At 40.7% G+C, this 25,248-nt stretch overlaps 1 protein-coding gene across 3 annotated transcripts in view; it reads right to left on the bottom strand.

The window, feature by feature from the left end:
* The window catches only part of USP34 (ubiquitin specific peptidase 34), a 251,301-nt gene that overhangs the window by 204,429 nt on the left and 21,624 nt on the right, over positions 1-25,248 (bottom strand). For all 3 annotated transcript variants that reach the window (XM_049870361.1, XM_049870360.1, XM_049870359.1), the window contains exon 2: positions 15,285-15,372. In XM_049870361.1, coding sequence (XP_049726318.1) covers positions 15,285-15,372 — 88 coding nt within the window. The remainder of the gene's footprint in view (positions 1-15,284; positions 15,373-25,248) is intronic.

Below are 25,248 nucleotides of genomic sequence, written 5' to 3'. Positions count from 1 at the left end.
TTTGTTTAGTAAGTATTAGGAAACTAGCTATAATAAACATCTGACTAGTGTAGCTAGTTGGTTATTTAAATCAGGAGTTTTGCTCTCAACCAATAAAACAGCTACATTTTTAAATTAATAATTTCCCTGAAGGCTACTTGGGAGGGGCATTTCTAACTTACTTGGTAAATCAAGTGTGTTTAGGAACACCACACACACACACACACACACCAGCTCCAGTAAAAAATAAAAATAAAAACGGTAAGAGTCAGTAAGTATTACATACAAATCTAACTCTTTTTTACATGTTCTGTGAGTAGTACAATGCTTAATGCTTGGTATATTGTGAATAATCAAAGGGTCTGTCAAATCAGTAAGCAAACAGCACACACACACACACACAAGTACCTGGTTCTAATAATATTTATATCCAGTGATGGATGACAGTTAAGTACCTATCACTTACAATTTTCACCTAGTAATATTACTGAAACAAATCAAAATATCTATATTGTAGCCCAAATATATCACCAACTCTGTGTTTTGCCATGCAGAAATAATCTCATCTCTCCAGCTGTGGTGGGTTTGAAGCACGGCCACAAATTCTTTGATGCTCCTCCCTTCACAATGTGAAGGCCAATTTTCCTCTCCTTGAATGGGGACCAAATTTCATGACTCGCTTCAAATGAATAGAATGTGGCAGAAATGACAGTGTGTGACATCCAAGACTAGGTCATAAAAGGCACTGCACTTCTGCCTTGCCCTCTTGGATCACGTGCTCTGGGGAAAGCCAACTATTATGGGAGGACACACGAGCAGCCCACAGCGGGGCCCAAATGGGAAAGAACTGAGGCCTCCCACTAACAACCAGGACCAACTTGCCCACCATGTAAATAAGTCAACGTGGAAGCAGGTCCTCCCGGCCCAGATAAGCCTTAAAATGACTGTGACGTGGACTACACCTTGAGGCCCAGCCCAGAACAAGCTAAATCACTCCCAAATTTCTGTCTCAAAGAAACTTTGGGGGTAATAAATGTTTACCGTTGTATTAAAACAATAACTTGAGAGGTAATTTGTTACAATGAAATAGACCTGTTTTCACAGTGACAAAATGAAAGGGTTTTTAACCTCTAAGGTCTCCTCTGGCTTTAAATTTCTATAACATCATGATTTCTACAAAAAGAAAAACAAGCACTTCTTTTTTTTTGGAGAACACCTTGCTCTTCAAGTTTTTTTGGTGAACACCTTCTTTCCCTAGGTTTTGGGAAAACCACGTTCAACATGAGGGATCATGAATCTGAATATTCCTTTTATAAAAAATGGAATCTTATTTCTCAGGAAAACGACTTTGAGCCAAAGATTCAAATTTATTTTAAAAATTCATTGTCAGGAAATGGGAATTAAACATCTTGATAAACTACTAGAAAACTAATCCTCAAAAACAAAAATGATATGTGACAAAGTAACAGAGCTGGGTCTGGGTCCTTGTAGCCCCAGAATGTGTAAGGAGACCTGAGACGTAAGTGAAAATAAGGCACAGATGATCCACCTATCTCTGTGTGTATTTTTAAAATGATTACATAGACTTCATAAGTTACACTTTTTAGTAGGTCAGTTCTGAAGTCTATGAACAGATTCTTGTTATTCACGGTAGTTATATTCTACGAAAGGAGACTTGGCACAATGGTTAAGCACTCAGTTGCTAAGAGAAAGCTTGGCAGTTCGAACCCACCCAGCTGTTCCACAGGAAAAAGACCTGCAATCTGCTCCGGTAAAGATTAAAGCCTTGGAACACCCTATGGGGCAGCTCTACTCTGTCACATGGGGTCACTATGAGTCAAAAATCAACTCGACAACACGTTCTGTAAAGTTGCCAAGAACACTGGATTAAAATGCTGAACCACTGCTCCTGGAAAAAACACAATGTTAGGTTCCTGTGAATCTCTGGTCACACCATTTTCTATATAACACAGTAATACAAACAAAGTCTTTAAAAACTTAAGCAAAGATTAAGCATTTAAAGTTTTATAAACACACTAACTAAAGTCTTACTCTTGATGGAGCTGCATGGAGTGTGACAGGACAGTGCACTGGAGTTAAACCCCTCCACCTTTTCTTGCCCCATGGAAACCAAGGGAGAGGTCAGTGCCATACTGAAAATCCATTTTTCCACATAACCCTTTTCCTGTGTAACACTCAGCAGGTATTTTTTAAATTCCTCCAGCGTCCAGATCTGAAGAGCCGACCGTGCCTGCTGGTTGAACTGTGTAAGCTGGCCAGCACCAGCTAGAAGGGGTTTAACGTTTTCCTAACTCTGGGTGACGTAATCATTAATTTCTCTGGCTTTCAGCCTCACAACAACGCTGTCCACTAGGCTTTGTTAAACCAGTCGTCATATCATGAATCTACAAATTTAGCCATCATTCCATCTTTTTTGTAGCCTCCTCACACACTACAGATGTTACTTTAGTGTTTTCCAGAGCGGCCTAACATCCAGATCAGCAAATTTCCTCCTCTTCCTTCTGATGGATCACACTGCAGATCGATTAAAACTGAACTCATAGCCCATCGCACTGTAACTCATACCTGAGTGAAGCTTACCTAACACCTAACATACGTGTTTTCTCCATAAGGCACACCACAGCCTTCTTGTACTTTGAAATACTAGACAGCCCTAAGAGCACTAATCTTAGGGGTCATTTCAAGCAACAAAACCTAAAAAAAGCAAAAAAAAAAAAAGACACTAAATAGACCACAAAAAGGATACCTGTTTACAGCATGAAAGGTGAAACAAGAAGGCAGGGCGTCGCCTTGTTCAACCTCAGCTAGGGACGTATGAATCTGACAACTCAAACTATTCACTGCTCTGCACATGTCCATGAATGGTCACAAAAGCGCCACAAGTACTGATTCTAGGGTTTCAAGTAAATTTCAGTGAGTAGGCGAATTCATAGATATGGAATGTGCAAATAATGAGGATCGACTGTATGTGAATTCTCAATATAGCACTTCTTTCTACATGCCATACTCAAAATGCAGGGTGGAAAAGTTTTGTTTTTAAATAAAAGCATCACTTTCAGGTAACTCTAACTTGATTTTACACATAAGCTTATTTCTGCTGTATTCCAGACCTGATTACAAATATACTAAGGGAAAAACGACATCATACCACGAGGACAGAGATAATGAAAGAAGACAGCTGCCAACAAATTTTAGAAGATATAAAAAGAAGTAAGTGTAAGTGATAGAGAGTAGAAGAAATAAACTTGGAAGTCATTACAGAGTAACATACCAACACAAAGAAAGACTCACCCCAACAGGACACTGAAAAGGTGCAGAACTGAAGAAAGCATGAGATGCTTCTAAAGGCAGGGATGAAGCAAGTGGTAGAAAATAGGGCAATTAAATGAAAACATACTATTCAAACCTCCAGGTTTCCATCTGTGAGCAGCAGAAAGCAATCTGGCCTTTTGTTCTGGGTTCATGGGAGCCAGGATACACCTGAGGCTAATGGGGGGGTGCTGGCCAGACCCAGAAGAACCACCTAGGGGTCCAGTGCCGATGAAGCTGCATGAGGCATGATGTCATCTGTCATGGCCATATACTGAGGCCGATAAAAGCCCAGAGCACTCAGGCTCAGATGGAGCTTCCTGGTTGGTAAGAATGAACATCTGTTCTTGGGAGAGTAGTGTGTTCCCCTGGGACGTGGAAGCTCTGCGCTGGGACCCCTTCCAGACCCTACCCTATGCGTCCCTTCATTTGTATCCTTTTTTGTAAAAGCTGCAGTCATGGGTATGGTACTTCCCTTGAGCTCTGTGAGACATGCCAGCCAATTACAGGTCCCAAGTGAGTAGCAGAGGCTGGCTAGTCTGAAGGTAGGGAGTCATATGGACTCCTGAGCTTGCGGCTGTACCCACTGATCCTAGCCCTGGGCGGCTAGGGTCAGAAAGAAGAGCTGCATGGGCAGCTGGCATCTGAACTAAACAGGGAAGGAAAGATGAGATTTCCACAGGACACAGTTGGCATACGGATCCGCCACACAACTTGACGTTCGAAGTGGGTGATCTCAGTCCCCCTAGACTGATCTGCATAATTGGCTTAGTTGGCAAGATTTGCTACAGCAACCCTGACATCCCACCATCCCAGATAAACCGAATACTCTTCCTACTTGACCCAGAAAACGAGTTTTTTCTGTACGTACAGTGAACAAGACAAACTCTAGAACACCAGATACTGAAGAGAGCAGAGACGATATGAAAAGCTGAAAACGAGAATTAAGAGAAAACGTATGACTGAATGGTGACCCTCCTCAAGCACCTTTCCCTGGCCAACAACCATATCAACATTCCTCAAAGGCCAAAGACTGGAAACTCCTCTTAGAGAATCTGAATAATCCAAAAGAAAATATCATTTATCCCAGTAAAAGAGCCTGCTCACCATCTTACCATCATACAATTCTGAAATACCCCCCGCCCACACACACAGAATTTCCAATCCACATTTTAGGATCATTCTCTTAACCATGAAAAGATAGGCAAGGATAATAAAACTTCCAAGAAAAATCTGCATCACCAAAGACAGGTCAAAACAAACATGAGAACTTCAGAAGCAAAAGAGAAAATGCAGGGAAGAAAACATTTCTAACTGTAATTTGCATCTTCGGAGCCATAAAACAAAAACAGGATGCTATTAAAAAATTCAGACTACAAAATAGAGCCCTTCAATGAGTACATACATTCATTATACACTTTTTTCCTATACATGTTGTTTACAATTTAAAAATTAGAGTTATACACACAGCCCCTGGGTTACGAACAAGATCCATTCCTGTCTCTCAGTCTCTAAGTGGAATTCGTAGGTGAGTCTGAACAGATGCACAGGGTTCTCATTTAGCCTTACTTTAGTCCAAGAAAAGGCTTGAAGCCTTTCCGGTGATTTAAAAACTGCACCTGCAGCAGCTGAAGGCGATTGTGATGAATCTGTTGCAAGCAGGGGTTGGTTCAGTCATTTCAAAGTGAGGCCAAATGTACATGACATTAAAAGGCAAGTGTGAGTCGTCCCTAAGTCGGATGTTCATAACCCGGGGACTGCCTGGAATAATTTTTAAAATTCAGTAGAAGGTGAAGTTTAGAAAACTCCCATAAAGCAGAATACTGACAATGGGGAGAAAAAAAAGGAAAGAAATTGATCAATCAAGGAAGTACAGTAACTGACTGATAAAAGCTCCAGGAAGACAGAGTAGAAAACATGGAGGTGAGGAAATTACCAAGTAAGAAAATTTTCATAACTGAAAGGCCCACCAAGATACATGTTGTTGTTGCCGGGTGCTGTGGAGTCTATTTCAACTCATGGCGACCCCACGTAACAAAGAAGAACCCCCCGTAGGGTTTCGTGGCTATAATCTTTACTGAAGCAGATTTGACAGGTCTTTCTCCCGTGGAGCCGTTGGGTGGGTATGAACCTCCAACCATTCCGTTAGCAGCCGATCACCTAACCACTGCACAACCAGGACTACTCCAAGACACCTAGCATCATGAAATTTCAGAAGCCAAGGAGGGATAAAGAAGATCCTAAAAACTTTCAGGGAGGGTGAATAGAGGAACATGGAAAAGTTCAGGAATAAAAATAACTAGTATGTCTCCAAAGCAATATTGCAAGGTAGAATATAATAGAATACTTTCAGAATTGAGAGAAAATTGTATTTCACTTTGAATTTTGTATCTAACAGAAACTCTTAAGTGCGAGGATAGAACAGACATTTTCAGACCTAAGGGTCTAAATGCTCATTGGTCCAGTTGTGAGGATTTTTGTTTTCTTTATGTTGAGGTGTAATCCACACTGAAGGCTGTGGTCTTTGATCTTCATTGGTAAGTGCTTCAAGTCCTCATCACTTTCAGCAAGTAAGGTTGTGTCATCTGTATAACGCAGGTTGTTAATGAGTCTTCCTCCAATCCTAATGCCCCGTTCTTCTTCCTATACTCCAGCTTCTCGGATTATTTGTTCAGCATACAGATTGAATAGGTATGGTGAAAGAATACAACCCTGACACAAACCTTTCCTGACTTTAAACCAATCGGTATCCCCTTGTTCTGTCTGAACAACTGCCTCTTGGTCTACGTAAAGGTTCCTCATGAGCACAATTAAGTGTTCTGGAATTCCCATTTTTCGCAATGTTATCCATAGTTTGTTATGATCCACACGGTCGAATGCCTTTGCATAGTCAATAAAACACAGGTAAATACTCTTCTGATATTCTCTGCTTTCAGCCAGGATCCATCTGACATCAGCAATGATATCCCTGGTTCCACGTCCTCTTCTGAAACCAGCCTGAATTTCTGGCAGGTCCCTATCAATATACTGCTGCAGCCGTTTTTGAATGATCTTCAGCAAAATTGTGCTTGCATATGATATTGTTCTATAATTTCCACATTCGGTTGGATCACCTTTCTTGGGAATAGGCATAAATATGGATCTCTTCCAGTCAGTTGGCCAGGAAGCTGTCTTCCATATTTCTTGGCATAGACGAGTGAGCACCTCCAGGGCTGCATCTGTTTGTTGAAACATCTCAATTGATATTCCATCAATTCCTGGAGCCTTGTTTTTCGCCAGTGCCTTCAGAGCAGCTTGGACTCCTTCCTTCAGTAGCATCGGTTTCTGATCATATGCCACCTCTTGAAATGGTTGAATATTGACTAATTCTTTTTGGTACAATGACTCTGTGTATTCCTTCCATCTTCTTTTGATGCTTCCTGCGTCGTTTAATATTTTCCCTATGGAATCCTTCACTATTACAACTCGAGGCTTGAATTTTTTCTTCTGTTCTTTCAGCTTGAGAAACGTCAAGCGTGTTCTTCCCCTTTGGTTTTCCATCTCCAGCTCTTTGCACGTGTCATTATAACACTTTACTTTGTCTTCTCGAGAAGCCCTTTGAAATCTTCTGTTCAGTTGTTTTACTTCATCAATTCTTCCTTTTGCTTTAGCTGCTCGATGCTCAAGAGCAAGTTTCAGAGCCTCCTCTGACATCCATCTTGGTCTTTTCTTTCTTTCCTGTCTTTTCAGTGACCTCTTGCTTTCTTCGTGGGTGATTTCCTTGATGTCATTCCACAATTAGTCTGGTCTTCCGTCACTAGTGTTCAATGCGTCAAATCTATTCTTGAGATGGTCTCTAAATTCAGGTGGGATATACTCAAGGTCATATTTTGGTTCTCATGGATTTGCTCTGATATTCTTCAGTTTCAGCTTGAACTTGCATATGAGCCATTGATGGTCTGTTCCACAGTCGGCCCTTGGCCTTGTTCTGACTGATAATATTGAGCTTTTCCGTCGTCTCTTTCCACAGATGTAGTCAATTTGATTTCTGTGTGCTCCATCTGGCGAGGTCCATGTGTACAGTCGCCATTTATGTTGATGAAAGAAGGTATTTGCAATGAAGAAGTCATTGGTCTTGAAAAATTCTATAATTCGATCTCCGGCATTGTTTCTATCACCAAGGCCGTATTTTCCAACTACTGATCCTCCTCCTTTGTTTCCAACTTTGGCATTCCAATCGCCAGTAATTATCAATGCATCTTGATTGCATGTTCAATCAATTTCAGACTGCAGCAGCTGATAAAAATCTTCTATTTCTTCATCTTTGGCCCTATTGGTTGGTGCGTAAATTTCAATAACAGTCGTATTAACTGGTCTTCCTTGTAGGCATATGGATATTATCCTGTCACTGACAGCACTGTACTTCAGGACAGATCTTGAAACTTTCCTTTTGATGATGAATACAACACCATTCCTCTTCGAGTTGTCATTCCCAGCATAGTAGACTATATGATTGTCTGATTCAGAATGGCCAATACCAGTCCATTTCACCTCACTAATGCCTAGGATATTGATGTTTATGCGTTCCATTTCATTTTTGATAATTTCCAATTTTCCTAGAGTCATACTTCATACATTCCAGGTTCCGATTATTAATGGATGTTTACAGCTGTTTCTTCTCATTTAGAGTCGTGCCATGATAAACGGAGAAAAGACTGAAGTTGTCAAGGATTTCGTTTTACTTGGATCCACAATCAACAGCCACGGAAGCAGCAGTCGAGAAATCAAAAGACGCATTGCATTGGGTAAATCTGCTGCAAAGGACCTCTTCAAAGTGTTGAAGAACAAAGATGTCACCCTGAAGACTAAGGTGCACCTGACCCAAACCATGGTATTTTCAATCTCATCATATGCATGTGAAAGCTGGACAATGAATAAGGAAGACCGAAGAAGAGTTGACACCTTTGAACTGTGGTGTTGGCGAAGAATATTGAATATACCATGGACCGCCAAAGAACAAACAAATCTGTCTTGGAGAAAAGTGCAGCCTGAATGCTCCTTAGAGGCAAGGATGGCAAGACTGCGTCTTACATACTTTGGACATGTTGTCAGGAGGGATCGGTCCCTGGAGAAGGACATCATGCTTGGCAGAGTACAGGGTCAGCAGAAAAGAGTAAGACCCTCAACAAGATAGACTGACACAGTGGCTGCAACAATGAGCTCGGGCATAACAACGATTGTAAGGATAGCGTAGGACTGGGCAGCGTTTCCTTCTGTTGTGCATAGGGTCGCTATGAGTCGGAACCGACTCGACAGCACCTAACAACAACAACAACAAGGGTCTAAAAAATATTTCTCTCCCATGCACCCCTTTCTCAGAAAAAAAAATGTCTTCCTAACAAAACAAGGAAGTGAACCAGTAGAGGTGACAACATGGAATCCAGGAAACTAGAGATCCTATATGGGACAGAGGCAAAAGGGATTTCACAAATGGGATCTACAGGGAAAATAACTGTTTAGTAACTGCAGCGAGCAGGCAACACAAACTGGAGCAGGAGAATAAAGGCCAAAGGAGACCTGGGGGGGGGGTGGAAATAATAAATCATCTAATGGTGTATAGGGATGTAAAAAATAGTACTGAAAAGGGTGAAAGTGTTTGGAAAGAAATCAGTGATCCATACACAGAAAAGTAATCATATGAAAAACCATCCAGTAAACTCGAGGAAACAAAACGTACAAGACAGGAAATGAACCACAGAACCCTTTCTGGTTTCCACTGAGCGATTTTTTATCTTTAAAACTATCTCAAAAACTGACAATTATATTGAAAGGACAGGGAAGAGTAAAAGAGAGAAATCCTTACACATCATAAAAGGAAGTCCATAGTTTATGGACCTGCGATACGCAGATGATACAACCTTGCTTGCTGAATGTTAACAGGACCTGAAGTACTTACTCATGAAGATCAAAGACTACAGTCTTCAGTATAGATTATATCTCAACATAAAGAAAACAAAAACCCTCACGACTGGACCAATATGCAACATCATGATGTTGTTGTCAGGTGCCATCCAGTCGGTTCTGACTCATAGCAACCCTATGTACAACAGAACCAAATACGGCCCAGTACTACGCCATCCTCATAATCGTTGCTATGTTTGAGTCCACTGTTACAGCCACTGCGTCAATCCATCTGACTAACAGCCTTCCTCTTTTTCACTGACCTTCTACTTTACCAAGTATGATGTCCTTCTACAGGGACTGGGTCCCTCTGATAACACATCCAAAGTACTGAGACAAAGTTTCATTATCCTCACTTCTAAGGAGTGTGCTGGCTGTACATCTTCCAAGACAGATTTGTTCATTCTTCTGGCAATCTATGGTATGTTCAATATACTTTGCTAACACCATAATTCAAAGACATCAATTCTTCGTTCTTCCTTATTCACTGTCCAGTTTCGCATGCATACGAGGTAACTGAAAACACCACAGCTTGGATCAGGTGCACCTTAGTCCTCAAAGCATCATACTTGCTTTTCAACACTTTAAAGAGTTCTTTTGTAGCAGGTCTGCCCAATGCAATGCATCGTTTGATTTCTTGGCTGCTGCTTCCAAGGGTGTTGACTGCAGATCCAAGTAAAATGAAATCCCTGACGACTTCAATTTTTTCTCCATTTATCATGACATTCATTACTGCTCCAGTTGTGAGGATTTTTGTCTTCTTTATGTTAAGGTGTAATCCATACTAAAGGCTGTAATCTTTAACTTCATCAGTAAGTGTTTTGAGTCCTCTTTGCTTGTAGCAAACAAGGTTGTGGCATCTGCAAATCACAGATGCCACATATCCTGATGCCACCTTCTTCTTCATAGTCCAGCTTCTTGGATTATCTGCTCAGCATACAGATTGAGTAAGTAGAGTAAAAGGATACAACTCTGATGCACACCTTTCCTGATTTTAAACCACACAGTATCCCCTTGTTCTGTCTGAACAACTGCCTCCTGGTCTATGTACAGGTTCACCATGAGCACAATTAAGTGTCCTAGAATTTCCATCCTTCACTGTTATCCATAATTTATGATCCACACAGTCGAACCCCTTCGCATAGTCAATAAAACACAGGTAAACACTTTTCTGGTGTTTCCTGCTTCCAGCCAAGATCCACCTGACATCACCAATGATATCCCTCGTTCCATGTCTTCTTCTGAATCTGGCTCAAATTTCTGGCAGCTCCCTGTCAATGTACTGCTGCAGCCGCTTTTGAATGATTCTCAGCAAAATTTTACTTGTGTATGATATTACTCGATAATTTCCTCATTCTGCTGGATCACCCTTCTTTGGAATGGGCACAAATACAGATCTCTTCCAGTCAGCTGGCCTGGTGGCTGTCTTCCAAACTTCTTGGCATAGATAAGTGAGCACTTCCAGCATCGCATCCATTTGTTGAAGCATCTCAATTGGTATTCTGTCAATTCCTCAAGCCTTGTTTTTTGCCAATACCTTCTGTGCAGTTTGGAGTTTTCTCTTCAGTACCTCCTGAAATGGTTGAACGTCAACCAATTCTTTCTCCCATAGTGATTCTGTATATTCCTTCCATCTTCTTGAATACTTTCTGGGTCATTTAATATGTTCTCCACAGAATCCTTCAATATTGCAACTCCAGGCTTGAATTTTCTTTTCAGTTCTTTCAGCTTGAGAAACGTCGAGTGTGTTCTTCCCTTTTGGTTTTCTAACTCTAGGTCTTTGCACATTTCATTATAATACTTTGTCTTCTCTAGCCACCTTTTGAAATCTTTAGCTCTATCACATGATCATTTCTTCCATTCACTTTAGCTACTCTACATTCAAGAGCAAGCTTTAGAACTCTTCTGACATCCATTTTAGTCTTTTCTTTCTTTTATCTTTTTAAAGACCTCTTGCCTTCTTTATGTATGAGCCCTGGTGGCGCATTGGTTAAAGTGCTTAGCTGCTAACTGAAAGGTTGGCAGTTCAAACCCACCAGCCACTCTGAGGGAGAAATATTTGACAGTCTGCTTCCATAAAAAATTTCTGCCTTGGAAACCCTACAGGCCAGTTCTACTCTGTTCTATAGGGTCTCCATGAGTCTGAACTGATTTGATGGCAATGGGTTTGGTTTGATTTATAGATATATTAAAATCACATCTTTGTAATTTTCAACTGTACTGGGCACGACCTCTCACGAAGAATATACACAAGAAGTTTTCAGTCATTACTCTGGATGGTGGCATCCTTTTTTTCTTTTTTTAACTTTTTATTATCTGTATTTTCTCTAAAAAAAAATTTCAATAAAAGAAAAATATATATAAACCAAACCCAGTGCCACTGACTCGATTCCAACTCACAGCGACCCTATAGGACAGAGCAGAACTGCCCCACAGAGTCTCCAAGGAGCGCCTGGCAGATTCGAACTGCTGACCCTTTGGTTATCAGCCATAGCACTTAACCACTATGCCACCAGGGTTTCCAATATATATATAAAGTATAAAAAAATAAAATATAAAAATCTTTTTAATGCTTAAAAATATTAAATTGCCAACACACTTTAATTTTTAAGTGCACGTTCTCCTTGACCTTGATTCCAGTTAATACACTAGAAAAATGACTCTTAACCACTGATAATCTTATGAAAGCTATTAATTCTTTTCTTCCAGGCTGTCAAAGGACATTTTGTATTAAATTTCATGGGTTCATTAGCTCCCTAAGGTCCATTTACGGACTCCTGTGAATCCACTGGCACGACTTAAGAATCCTTTCTACACACCTATACCTCACTTTTCAACTATCTTGCTGCCTTAGCCACCTAGTGCTGCTATAACAGAAATATGAGAAGTGGGTGGCTTTAACAAAAAGAAGTTTATTCTCTCACAGTCCAGTAGGCTAGAAGTCCGAATTCAAGGCACTGGCTCCAGGGGAAGGCTTTATGCCTCTGTCAGCTCTGGAGGAAGGTCCTTGTCATCAGTCTTCCCTTGGTATGGGAGCATCCCAGCGCAGGAACCTCGGGTCCAAAGGACGTGCTCTGCTCCTAGCACTGCTTTCGTGGTGGTACGAGGTCCCCATGTCTCTCTGCTTGCTTCTCTCTTTTATGTCTCAAAAGAGAGTGGCTTAAGAGAGTATCTAATCTTGTAGATTTCATCAGTATAACTGATTAACATCATGGTGATAGTATTTACAGTACACGGGGAAATCACATGAGATGACAAAACAGTAGACAGTCATACAATACTGGGAATCATTACCTAGCCAAGTTGACACATATTTTGGGGGGACACAATTCAATCCGTGACATTCATTATTCAACATTTCGCATTTATGACATCAGTAAAAAAAAATCTGCTGTTCGACTTTTTGCACATTAATGACATACGCTTGGCAGTAACAAACGCCAAGGTGCAAGTCGAGAGTAGCGCTGGCTGTGATGATTAAGGTTATGTGTCAGCGTGGTTGGGCTCTGATACTCAGTGGTTTGGCAGTCATGTAATGATGTAATCTGGCGGTTATGTAATGACGTAGTCATCCTCCATTTTGTGATCCGGTGTGGTCCTCCTCCTTTTTTGCCTACTGCCAATTTTCACATAACAGCTTGGTCTATAGAACCTAAAAATGTCGGTAAGTGAGGAACGGGTGTATGTTAACTGTACTTTATTAGTAGCTATTTATCCCCTAACAAGAATCACAGTCCTAACCTAGGCAACAATATTTTCTGGTGCCAAACGGCAGGCACAAGAAAATAATTTGGTGAGGGGGCAGAGGCAAGGACAAAGGCTGTTACCACAAATCACTACGATCCAACTACATAGTGTATTTTCACCTCTTCCATCAGCATAAACAATGAGAGGTGTAATATTCTACCCTTATTAAAAAGCTAGTTGCCATCAAGTCACCTCTGACTCACGCTGACCCTGTGCGTCAGAGTACAACTGTACTCCACAAGGCTTTCAGTGACTGATTTTCAACACTGGATTGCCAGGCTTTTCTTCCGAGGCAACTGCGGATGGACACAAGCTTTCGACCTTTCGGTTAGGGGCCAAGCACATTAACCCTTTGCACCAACCAGGGACTCCCTTACCTTTAATTTCTGCCGGCTAAAAACTGTTCATACTTACTGACGTATGAACAGAATTATGTTAGAAGCTATTCTTCTGTATGGCTCTTCATGCTTTAGCTTACGTGTCCTACAAGTTACCACAACTTCTAAAATAAACTTTAACCATTTTAATTAAAGTAGCTGTTTATGAAGCTCTTCTTTCAGATGCTACAGTAAGCACATTGTTTCTTCACACCTCACTAAGGTCGGGTGGTTTTAGTATTATTCTAGCTTCACAAATGAGGACGTGAGTGTAGGTTAACTAGTGTGTCACAGTCACCCAGTTCACAAGTGTTGAAGCAGAAACGGAGCCTGTGTCCACCGGGCCCCAAGGCCACACTCCTCACCACTACACTCTGCTTCAGCACGCCGGAAGGCAGGGGCTCTCAACGGTTTGGCAGGCAAAGACGCTCTGATATTCTGATGAAACTTAAGAGTTAATGTAAAGCTGTACATACCAAAATCTCCTCTGGGAAAATTATTTTATTTCTCTGGATTTAAATTTATTCACTGGCACGTACATACATCCTGATAGTAGTTAGAACTGTGCGTTTTTCTAGCGTAACATGTTACCACTTAGCTGTAGTTACAATAAATAAATTCAAAATCAAGACTCAGATCTGGCATTTCTCAGCAAATCACTTGAGACTACTACTGTTGAGCCATATTAGTATTCTGAAATATCCTGATCGATCTATGCCACCCACAGTGAAAGTAGCATCAACAGCTGCTAAACTTAGTTGGAAGAAATCTAGGTGGCCGTAGCTCAGAAAAGAGCTATCGGTAAGGACAGTACACAACTTTTAAATGACTAAAATCTGTAAGCTTTTTGGGAATAAATATATCTACCATTTTTACTGAAAGGGAGAAGAAAAAAATAAAGAAAAAAAGGATACACTGTATAGCAAATGACCTCTGAAATGATTCTGCTAAACCCTTTATGATCAGCTGTACTGTGTGCCTCAGAATTTGAGTTTATGTATCACTGCACTGAATATGCTAACTGATCACTGCTCACAATGCTTCCAACATTCCCTACCAATAAACATTTTAGAAGGACGGTGTCACTGATTGAACTGTATCCCCCCAAAAATGTGTGCCAACCTGGCTAGGCCATGATTGCCAGTATTGTATGTTTGTCCTCCATCTTGTGATCTGGTGTATTTATCCTACGCGTCGCAAATCCTAACCTCTAAGATGTTAATGAGGCAGGATTAGAGGCAGTTATTAATGCGACAGGATGCAATTTATAGGATTAGGCTATACTGTGAGTCAATCTCTTTTGAGATATAAAAGCAGCAAGCAGAGAGGGGAGAGACCTCCTACCGCCAAGAAAGAAGAGCTGGGAGCAGAGTGCATCCTCTGGACCTAGGGATTTGTAACTCCTTGTTATAAACCTTGGTTATATTAACTATTGTGTTCCCTGAAGTTTCAGTCTCTACATTCTCAATACATGTATTATTTAAAAATCAGTACAATGTACATAATTATTATGGGAAAGGAACCAACAGCAAGTGACTTCCAGAGGGGTCAGAGGAATCCCTGCCACAGTACTGCTCTTTATTATTAGTAAGTCTGTTACAGGCCTCTAGCTATGCCGTAAAAACTTAGTCCTTAATCTCTCAAAATAATTATTTTTCAGAATTTCAAACATTCCTGTATTCCTAGAAAATAAAAGAAAGGTTAAAGACAGAAATCAATTTGTATTCTCATGTTTTAAAAACAAAACTGCTGGCCAAAAAGCAAGAAGGGAGGAAGATTTAATAGATACTGATAACCTGTCATGTAATGACTAAAGATATCCAAAACACTAAAGAAAAATTTGATAACAAATAATGGCAATTTAAAATATAACTCACAAAGTTAGTCTTCAAAATACTTAAAGATGCGTACCTCTGCGTCCAGGAATTGATATAAGCAAATATTTTCAGAGTATGCTCCTTTCTGAGCTGCAGTCCATCACCACCTTCTATATCTGATACTGAAATAAAGCAGAAAAAAGAACTTAGAAAAAAACCAACAAATAATACTAAATATTAATACTAAACTAATATTAAAGCCATTCTTCAAAATAAAGCCTAGATTTACAAACACAAATATTTCATGAAATTTTTCTTTCACTTTCACTAAAGGAAATAATTTTTAGTTTATATAATTAACGACCAGTTTGAGCTCAAGAACAAATTCTTAAAAGATGTAATTTTGGAGGGGAGTGGGTGGAGAAGCACTTTTGTGGTTCTTCTGGCTATCATCTCTCAGCTCCAAATCCATCCTTCTGTTCTATACGCTGTGATGCTAGTTCTAGGACTCTGCAAACGACATTCTTCATTTTCCAGCTGGCTTCCTGTCAAGGTCTTCCTGCGGTTGCAACAGGGCACCAGGAGATGACTAGGAGGCTGGAGGAGGGCCCAAGGATTTCTTAGCTTGCTGTGTCTCCAATCACCTAGCAGCAGCACTGATTCTAGCGTCCTCAGGGTACTCCTCAAAGTACCAGCAGTAGCCAGATAGCCTCTCTTTTTTGAGTTCAGAGTCCAAGCTTCCTTCACGGAGGCCTACTCCACCAAGCTGAGATTCTGACAATCTCAAGCTCTTTCCTTTGTTTCCCCAACTAATCTTCCCCAGGGAGACTGGCTGCTTCCTGCAGTATCACCATTATCTCTGGGCTCCCTTTTTGCTCTTTCAAGTCTCCAACATCTGTGTAATTATATTTCTTTATTAAATTCCCTCTTCAATGCCCTGACTGGACCCAGCTAACATACTGGTATTTCACATACAACAGGTAACACTATGAAAGGATTGTAAAGTTAAATCCAGAAGAAAAACTATATAATGTGTGGCTAATGGACCAAATACATCTTCTACTGTTTGGTTGTACAATATGAGGGGTCAGCAAACTTTTCGGTAAGGAACCAGATAGTAAATATTTTAGGCTATGTAGGCCATACAGTCTGTCACAACTATGCAACTCTGCTGCTGTACTGTAAAAACTGACATACACACGCAGACACAGCCCTGTTAACAAAAACAAGTGGCTGGCCAGATTTGGCCCTTATGCCTCAGTTTGCCAACCCCATGCTAGACATTCAGTAGAGTGACAGAGGAAGAACCCAGACTGAAATGAGTGAGATAAAAATTACTGTCCACTAGAAGGTTGCTGCTCTTGATGTCGTCAGTTGTCATGGAGTCAATTTCGACTCATGGCGACCCCATGTGTGCAGCTGAAAGCCAAGTATAACTTACTGAAAACATGTGACGGTCTCTCTGCAGACATTTCCTACTATAATGACGTAAAGGCATACTCGGGAAACTCAGGTTTTGTAAAAATCCTGCACTAAAGAATAATGAGACGGCTTCGTGGGCTTCTCCAGTCAATTAGCTTAGTATTGTTTTTAGACTTTCTGCTCTACCTCCTAAGTTCAGTAAGTAAGCCCTGGGGTCTTAAAAGCTTGAGAGCAGACCACTCAACATAAAATTAATTGGTCTCTATTCACCTGGAGCAGGAGACCCAGGAATTGGAGAAAGAAATGGACTGCAAGTCTAACTGCCTTCATGAACTACTACCTCCTTTGTCATGAGACCCGAAGAAATGGATGGCACCCAACTACCATTACCAAACATTTTGATCAAGGACTCAATAGCAGGAAAAACTGGGGAACAGAACTTCAAATTCTTACTGGAAACCAGGCTTCCTGGATACATTGAGACTGGAGGAACTCCAAATCTACTGCCTAGAAACAACTTTTAAGCTTTGAACCAAAACTATCCCATGACATCATCTTTAAACGATACTTTAGCTCGTTTAGTAAAGAAAGCTTGCCTTAAGCACTGCACTTTTAAAGAAATATCTATATGAGATTAAATGGACAACAGCGACTCTAACACAGACAAGAACTTTAAGGGGCAGAGAATCTAAGTTAAGGTTAGCAAAACAATATTGGCAGAGATAATGAGAACGGCGACACAATGTGAAGTATGTAACCACTGCCAACGAACTGTATACATAAAAACTGTTGAATTGGTATATGCTTTGTTGTGTACATTTCACCAAAAAAAAAATTAAAAAAAAAAATGAGGCTAACAAAAAAACAAAGTTAGAAGCAGGCCACTTAAAACCTATGAAACTTTATAAGCAGAACACTGACAAAATCATTAACTAACGTGATTTAAAATAAACACTACTAGCACAGTTGAATCTCTACTGACATGTCTGCCTGTCAGTCAGTCGACCTTCTGTACCTTTAAACCATAAGGTCCGCGCTTCCTTTTTTGACATGAAGGTGCCTGAGGGCATTCGATTCTAATAGAGGCCACTTTCACAAAAATTAAAAATCAAACATAGCCTTTCTCATGAATCCATCATTTTAACGCAGAGGGAAATGCCTTTGTACCTTCTTTATTTTCACCAGGTATCTTTACATAGTAGAAAGCACAGGGGTTCTCAAAGACACTAAACCAACTGCTATATGCAGAAGGCATTTCTGAAGACTGTCAGCTTTTTCACTGTGTCTACATCTATGTTAGGGCCTTCTCTTTAGTCACAAGAAAGCAGGCCTGGATCACTGCTAAACATTAATATGATGGAGGAAAATCCCATATGAACCAATATGATACTCCATTATAGCAATATTGTGCCTCTATTTATCAACTGTGTATCAAGTTAACTCATATTTTAAAAAAAACACACGAGTCTATATACTCAATGTTAAGATTTCTGGACCTCTTCTCCTCAGCTCCAAAAATGCTGGTAGCTCAAGGAAGAGGCTGGAAGATTCTTGTCTGTTAACACTGACAAGCCCAAGAAGGGCAAAAGAAAAAAAAATTCTCGTTTAGGAAGAGAAGGAAAAGTACGACGTAAAAGCATATGCCAAACAAATGGACACACCTGATCCCAAGGTAAGAGCACCTCAACCCAATGCCAGCCTTTGGAGGCCTAGATACCTGAGGGTCTGGAAGCCAAAGATACTCCCAACCATCACGGGAAGGAGCCTGACAGACAACACCAGCAACCTGGACAGAATAAGACATAAACCCACAGTCGTCACAGTGACCCTACAGGACCCTCATAGGGTTTCCAAAGCTGTAAGTCTTTACGGAAGCAGGCTGCCCCATCTTTCACCTGCAGAGTGGCTGGTGGGTTCGCGCCAATCTTTTGGTCGGCTGCCGAGTGCTTCAGCCACTGCACCACCAGGGCTTCCGATTAAGATATAATAGGGGGATAAGACAAGGCAACCACTAAAAACAGGCTCTTGTATGGCTTCAGCAGGGAGGACAAGGGAGCACAATACACAATGACAGTTTTCCTTTCCGAGCCATAACAATATGTACAAACACAGGGGACAGAGTGGCTGCAAACGTCAGATCCTTGTCTAATACAAAACACAAAGGGCACGCGTTCGAGAAAAGACATACATGTGGTCAAACACCCATCCTCCCAGAGGTCCACCTGGCAGCCTAACTGCTCATTCCATTACGGCCACCTCAGAACAAGAAGCGCAAAGGAAGGACATCTCATCAGACCCAGCCCAACAAGAGCTCTCCAAGGACTCTAAGAAAGGCCAAAGAGAGGCACAGCAGAGTGCACTGGAGAGGGAGAGCAGCAGTTAACATCTGGTAGAGTCAGGCTGAACAGCAAAGGAAGGCGGCTCCATCCAGAAATCCTTCCACTGCTCCCGAAAGAGGAGGAAGTGCACTCCCACTCTAAAGGGCCAGACACCTGGACAGGAAAGAGAAAGCAAGGTGGGGGAACTGTCACACAGACTGAAGGAAAATCAGCAATAGCTCAACAGAAGAGATGAAAGTAGAACTGAAAATATCAAAGCTGGGCAATATCCAGGGGTGCCAGAGATGCTGCCCCCCAAAAGGAAATTTAGCTACTGGAAGAAATGTCCCACCTGACACACCGCATGGAGTAGAGGTATAAGGATGAAGTGAAAAGGAAATGGTTCTTGCCAGTAAGGTGAGAAAAATAAATTTCTCATGGCAACCTGCAGGTCAGAGATGGACAGTATGGTGGCAAGCACTAACTACCCCACGAGGATGTTCGTTATCACTCGGGGGTCTAGTGAGAAACCACTCACAGCTATGATCCAGGGCTTATTCCCAAGCAAAGAGGTAAGTATTCTCACACACAATTTCACAACCAATCACAGAAAAAAATTCATGACTGCTGACCAAACCAAAGGCTCTGAACATAACCCCCCACATATTGCCGGTCCAGCGAATTCCCGCAATCCCCACCACCCCACCCCCTGGGGCTCCTAGTCAACCAGTAAGAAAAGTACTTTCACCAAAGTCCTCAAAGAAGGAAAGTTACCAGAATTCTGGGCAGCACCAAGGATAGCCACTGAGGCCAATCTAGATGAAGGAAGCTGCTATATAAAAAAAATAATAAAAATACAATAAGGAAGCTGCTATAAGTAAGTACAAATAGCTCCAGGAGACTGGGACTAGCCAGCATTCCTGGCCTGAGTTGCTTCTTGGGTATACAGACATTGCTAGACTAAGGCCTGGTTTTAAAACCTATTAATGTACATTCATTTACTTTCTTTTGATATAGGGCCAAGGCCTTTTCTTTGGGTTTCAGTCCACTAACTGGAGTCCTGCATTTTATCTTGCTTAAAAAGAAACAAATGCAATACATGTCTATCATTTCCTTTACAAAATGTTTGAACAGTTAATCATTTGCAGAGCACTCTTAGTACAGAACACTTCCATTTTTTTTTTTTTTTTTCAATTTCTCAATTTTCTGTCTTCCCCACACCTAATTCAAAGGAACTTTTTGAAACAACTCACAATTATCAACTCTTACTTAAAGCTGGATTTAAAAGCAGAATCTTGGAAAGGGACAAGGAAAATTTCCTGAAAAAAGTAACCACAGCCATGGCCCCCAGACACTCTGTTAACCCAGAACTGAAGCCATTCCTAAAGCCCACTCTTCAAAGATTAGACTGGACTATAAAAAATAAAATAATATTCATGAAGAATGTGCTTCTTAGGCCAAGCAGATACACGAGACCAAATGGGCAGCTCCTGATGAAAGGCGGTATGAGAAGGCAGAAGGGACAGGAACTGGCTGGACAGGCACAGGACACCTGGGGTGGAAACAGAGTGTGCTGTCACATCGTGGGGATTGCGACTAGTGTCATATAACAATATGTGTAAAGATTTGTGTATGAGAAATCAACTTGAGCAGTAAATTTTCACCTAAAGCACAATTTAAAATAAAAAAAAGAAAGAGAGAAGTAACCACACTAGCCTGAAAGGAGTTAGGAGAAAGGGAAGCACGAATGGTAGTAGCAAAGTAAGAGGAAGAAGAGGAGATGACACAGAAGTCTGCAGGAAACTGAACCCCACTCAAAGGATCACCGTGTGCCAAAGTTCAGAGAATTAAAAAGAGAGAAACACACTTGACGAATGACTGAGTCACCGCTGGATAAGGGGAGGGAAAAGTAGGAAGAAGCTGATAAAGAAGTGAATTTAAGGCGTGACTCACTACATAAGGCAACACACAGCATTCAGAAAATCCTATAAATAACCATAAAACATAAATACTTTAAATTCTGTTACTTTGGCGGTAACATGCTGAAGAACCCACTACTAGATCTGGAATTACAAACACATTTAAAAGGCTGTTCAGAGTCAATCGAATGGATATAAACCTATTTAAAAAGCTGCTGCTATAGAGTTATGAACTTGGATAACTACTCAGACAAACCAGACAAACTGTAAGTTTTGAAAACTTAAGCTTAAGTGCAGTACTATTTGGTACATATTTAAAATTTACCATAATAAAAAGTTTTAGAAAAAGCTATCAAAGACAAGAGACTTATTACCTAAAGAAACAATAATCAAGATGGAAAGGCCGGATTCTAATCATTAGAAACCAAAAATCAATGAAATAATATCTTCAAATTAATTGCCAATCTAGAACGCTGCATTCAGGTAAATGATTAACTCCAGAGAAAGGATAAAATGAGATTTCAAATAAATATTTATCATTTATCATTCATGGACTATGAATGAAAAAGGGGGAAAAGGGAGAACGTAAAAGAAGTACAGAAGGGAAGGGAAAGAAAATGAATCCAGGGGCAAGAAAAAAAAAAAGTAAACAGAAAAGGAAATAAACATGTGGATAAATCTAAATAAGCAAACTGATTAACTTAAAACAGAGGGAACAAGAGAACAGTGGGATGCAGACCTCAAATTCTCATAAAAAGACCAGACTTAATGGTCTGACTGAGACTAGAAGGACCCCAGAGGTCACGGTCCCCAGGCCTTCTGTTAGCCCAAGACAGGAACCATTCCCAAAGCCAACTCTTCAGACAGAGATTGGACTGGACTATGGGACACAAAATGATACTGGTGAGGAGTGAGCTTCTTGAGTCAAGTAGACACATGGGACTACGTGGGCAGCTCCTGCCTGGAGAAGAGATGAGAGGGCAGAGGGGGACAGAAGCTGGCGGAATGGACATGAAAATAGAGAGATGACAGAAGGAGAGTGCAGTCTCACTGGGGGAGAGCAACAAGGAGTATATAGCAAGGTGCATATAAATTTTTGTACAAGAGACTGACTTGATTTGTAAACTTTCACTTACAGCACAATAAAAATCTTAAAAAAACCCCAAAAAACAGATACTAACTTGGGAGGATTTAAAGTCAACTAAAATGCAGATGGATCTTACCTGAAAGCTGAAACTATAATAAAGATGGGTATCAACCAAACACTTCGAAAGACAGAGTAGCAGGGATGGGGATGTGGGAGCCACGGTTTCAGGGGGCATTTAGGTCAACTGACATAAGAAAGTTTATTAAGAAAATGTTCTGGATCCCACCTTGGTGAGTGGCATCTGGAGTCTTAAAAGCTGGTGAACAGCCATCTAAGATGCATCAATTGGTCCAAATCCACCTGGAGCAAAGAAGAAAGAAGAATACCAAAGACACAAGGAAAATATTAGCCCAAAAGACAGAATGGGCCACGTAAACCAGAGACTCTTCAGCCTGAAACCAGAAGAACTAGATGGTGTCCAGCTACCACCAATGACCGCCCTGACAAGGAACACAACAGCAAGTCCCTGATGGAGCAGGAAAAAAGCGGGGTGCAGAACTCAGAGTTTGGTAAAAAGACCAGACTTAATGGTCTGATTAAGACTGGAGGGACCCCGGAAGACATGGCCCCCAAGCTCTCTGCTAGCCCGAAACTAAAACCATCCCTGAAGCCAACTCTTGAGACAAACATTAGCCTGGACTATAAAACATAAAATGATACTAGTGAAGAGAGTGCTTCTTAGCTCAAGTACATACATGAGACTAAATGGGCAGCTCCTGTCTGGAGGCGTGATGAGAAGGCAGAAAGGGACAGGAGTTGGTTGAACGGACATGGGAAATGAGGGATGGGAGCGAAGAGTGTGCTATCACATTATAAGGAGGGCAACTAGAGTCACATAACAACGTGTATATAAATTTTTGTATGAGAAACTAACAATTGTAAACGTTCATTTAAACCACAGTAAAAAAAAAAAAAAAAAAAAGACGTTTATCTGTGTTTTATTGACTATGCAAAGGCATTCAACTGAGTGGATCATAAGAAATTATGGGTAACACTGTAAAGAATGAGAATTCCAGAACACTTAACTGTGCTCATGTGGCACATAAACCAAGAGACAGTCGTTTGAACAGAAAAAGGGGATACTGCATGGTTTAAAATCAGAAAAAGTGTGCACCATACCAATTCGATCTGTCCCCAAACCCCAAGTGATTCAATCTGTATGCTGAGCAAATAACCTGAGAAGCTGGACTATGTGAAAAAGAAGGCGGCAAGAGGACTGGAGGAAGACTCATCAACAACCTGTGATATGCCAATGACACAACCTTGCTAGCTAAAAGCAAAAAGGACTTGAAGCACTTTCTGATGAAATTCAAAGTCTACGGCCCTCAGTATGGATTACACCTCAACATAAACAAAACAACAAAAATCCTCAAAATCGGACCAATAAGCAACATCATGATAAACGGAGAAAAGACTGAGGCTGTCAAGGATTTCATTTTACCTCGATCTACAAGCAACACCCATGGAACCAGCAGTCAAAAAATCAAACAACATATTGCACTAGGCAAATATGCTGCAACGGACCTCTTTGAAGTGTTCAAAAGCAAAGGTGTCACTTTGAGGATTAAGGTGCGCGTGACCCAAGCCATGGTATTTTCAATCACCTTGTATGCATGCAAAAGTTGGACAACAAATAAGGATGACTGAAAAAGAATTAACGCCTTTGAATTCTGGTGCTGGTGAAGAATACTGAATATACCATGGACTGCCAGAAGAACGAACAAATCCATCTTGGAAGAAGTACAGCCAGAATGTTCCTTAGAAGCGAGGATGGCGAGACTTTGTCTCATGTATTTTGGCATGTTATCAGAAGAAGCCATTTCGTGGAGAAGGATATCATTCTTGGTAGAAGGTCAGTGAAAAAGAGGAAGGCTCACAACAAGATAGATTGACACAGTGGCTGCAACAATGGGCTCAAGCATAACAATTGTGACGATGGCACAGGACTGGGCAGTGCTTCGTTGTGTTGTACATGGGGTTGCAATGAGTTAGAACCAACTTGACGACACCTAACAACAACAACAAAAACTAGACAGTAACATGGAAGATAGCAGGGATGAAGACTGGCATTTTTTAAAGTGTTCTGAATTGATACATTTGATCATATAAAAATTTTATATTGTATGCAATAAAAACAAACTTCAAAGAAACGACAAACCAGGAAAAAATCCACAACAGGGTAATTTCTATGATATCATGCAAAGACATAAGATAAAAACAACAGAAGAAGGTAAAAGATATGAACAGAAAATGATACATAAGTGGCTCAAACATACCACTGAAATACTATTGTTTTTCTGACACAAAGATGGCAAAAGTCTGGTAACACCTAGTGTTTGCCAAAATTACTGGGAAAACAGATGCTTTCACATACCAATAAAGACAATTTGGAAATATCTATCAAAATTACAATGTACTGACCCTCTGAGCCAGTAATTACTCTTCTAAGCATCTTTTTCCTACTTTTATCTAAGGACACCCATCAAATACCATTTATGGATATTCATCACAACACTGTTTATAATAACAGAAAATTGAAAATAACCCAAATGTCTATTAATACAAGTTAACTACACCTTCACAATGGAAAACTGTACATCAAAAAAATAAAAAGATGCTCTTTTAATCTGGAATGAAATAATCCAAAAAACCTTAAGTGAAAAAGGTGAAAGCAGTATTTTTATTTCCATGGGTTCATAACTGCCCCCCTCCAAATAACAAAAAAGCCTCGACGATCACCTTCAGCAAATGTTAATTATAACGCATTATTCTGAAAACTGGTAAATAATGGGGAGGAATCAGTCATTTTTCCTGCCTTTTCTGTACAAACAGCACCTCAAAGTAACAGATAAGAAAGCTTTTCTTGATATAGTTCAGGTAAAAAACAATGACGACATTAGGACAGTGTCATTTTGTAACCCCTAATAAATGCCCTGGCAATCTGCTCTGGAAAAGCCAGTCACTGAAAACTCTGGGGAGCACAATTCTACTCTTAAACAAATGGGGTCACCATGAGTCGGAGCTGACTCAGCGGCAACTGGTTTAGAGTTCCCGGGAGGTATGAACGGTTAACATGCTCAGCTGCAAACCAAAAGTTTGGGGGTTCAAGTCCACCCAGAGGTTCCTCAGAAGAAAGGCCTGGCAGTCTACTTGCAAAAAATCAGCCACTGAAAACTTTACTGAGCACAGTTCTGCTCTGACACACACGGGGTCATCATGAGTCAAAACTGACTCGCCGCCAACTGGACTGCT

This window comes from Elephas maximus, chromosome 26 (genome assembly GCF_024166365.1).
Source record: "Elephas maximus indicus isolate mEleMax1 chromosome 26, mEleMax1 primary haplotype, whole genome shotgun sequence".
In the NCBI taxonomy this organism is placed as follows: Eukaryota; Metazoa; Chordata; class Mammalia; order Proboscidea; family Elephantidae; genus Elephas; species Elephas maximus.
This window is presented reverse-complemented; position numbering and strand designations above follow the sequence as displayed.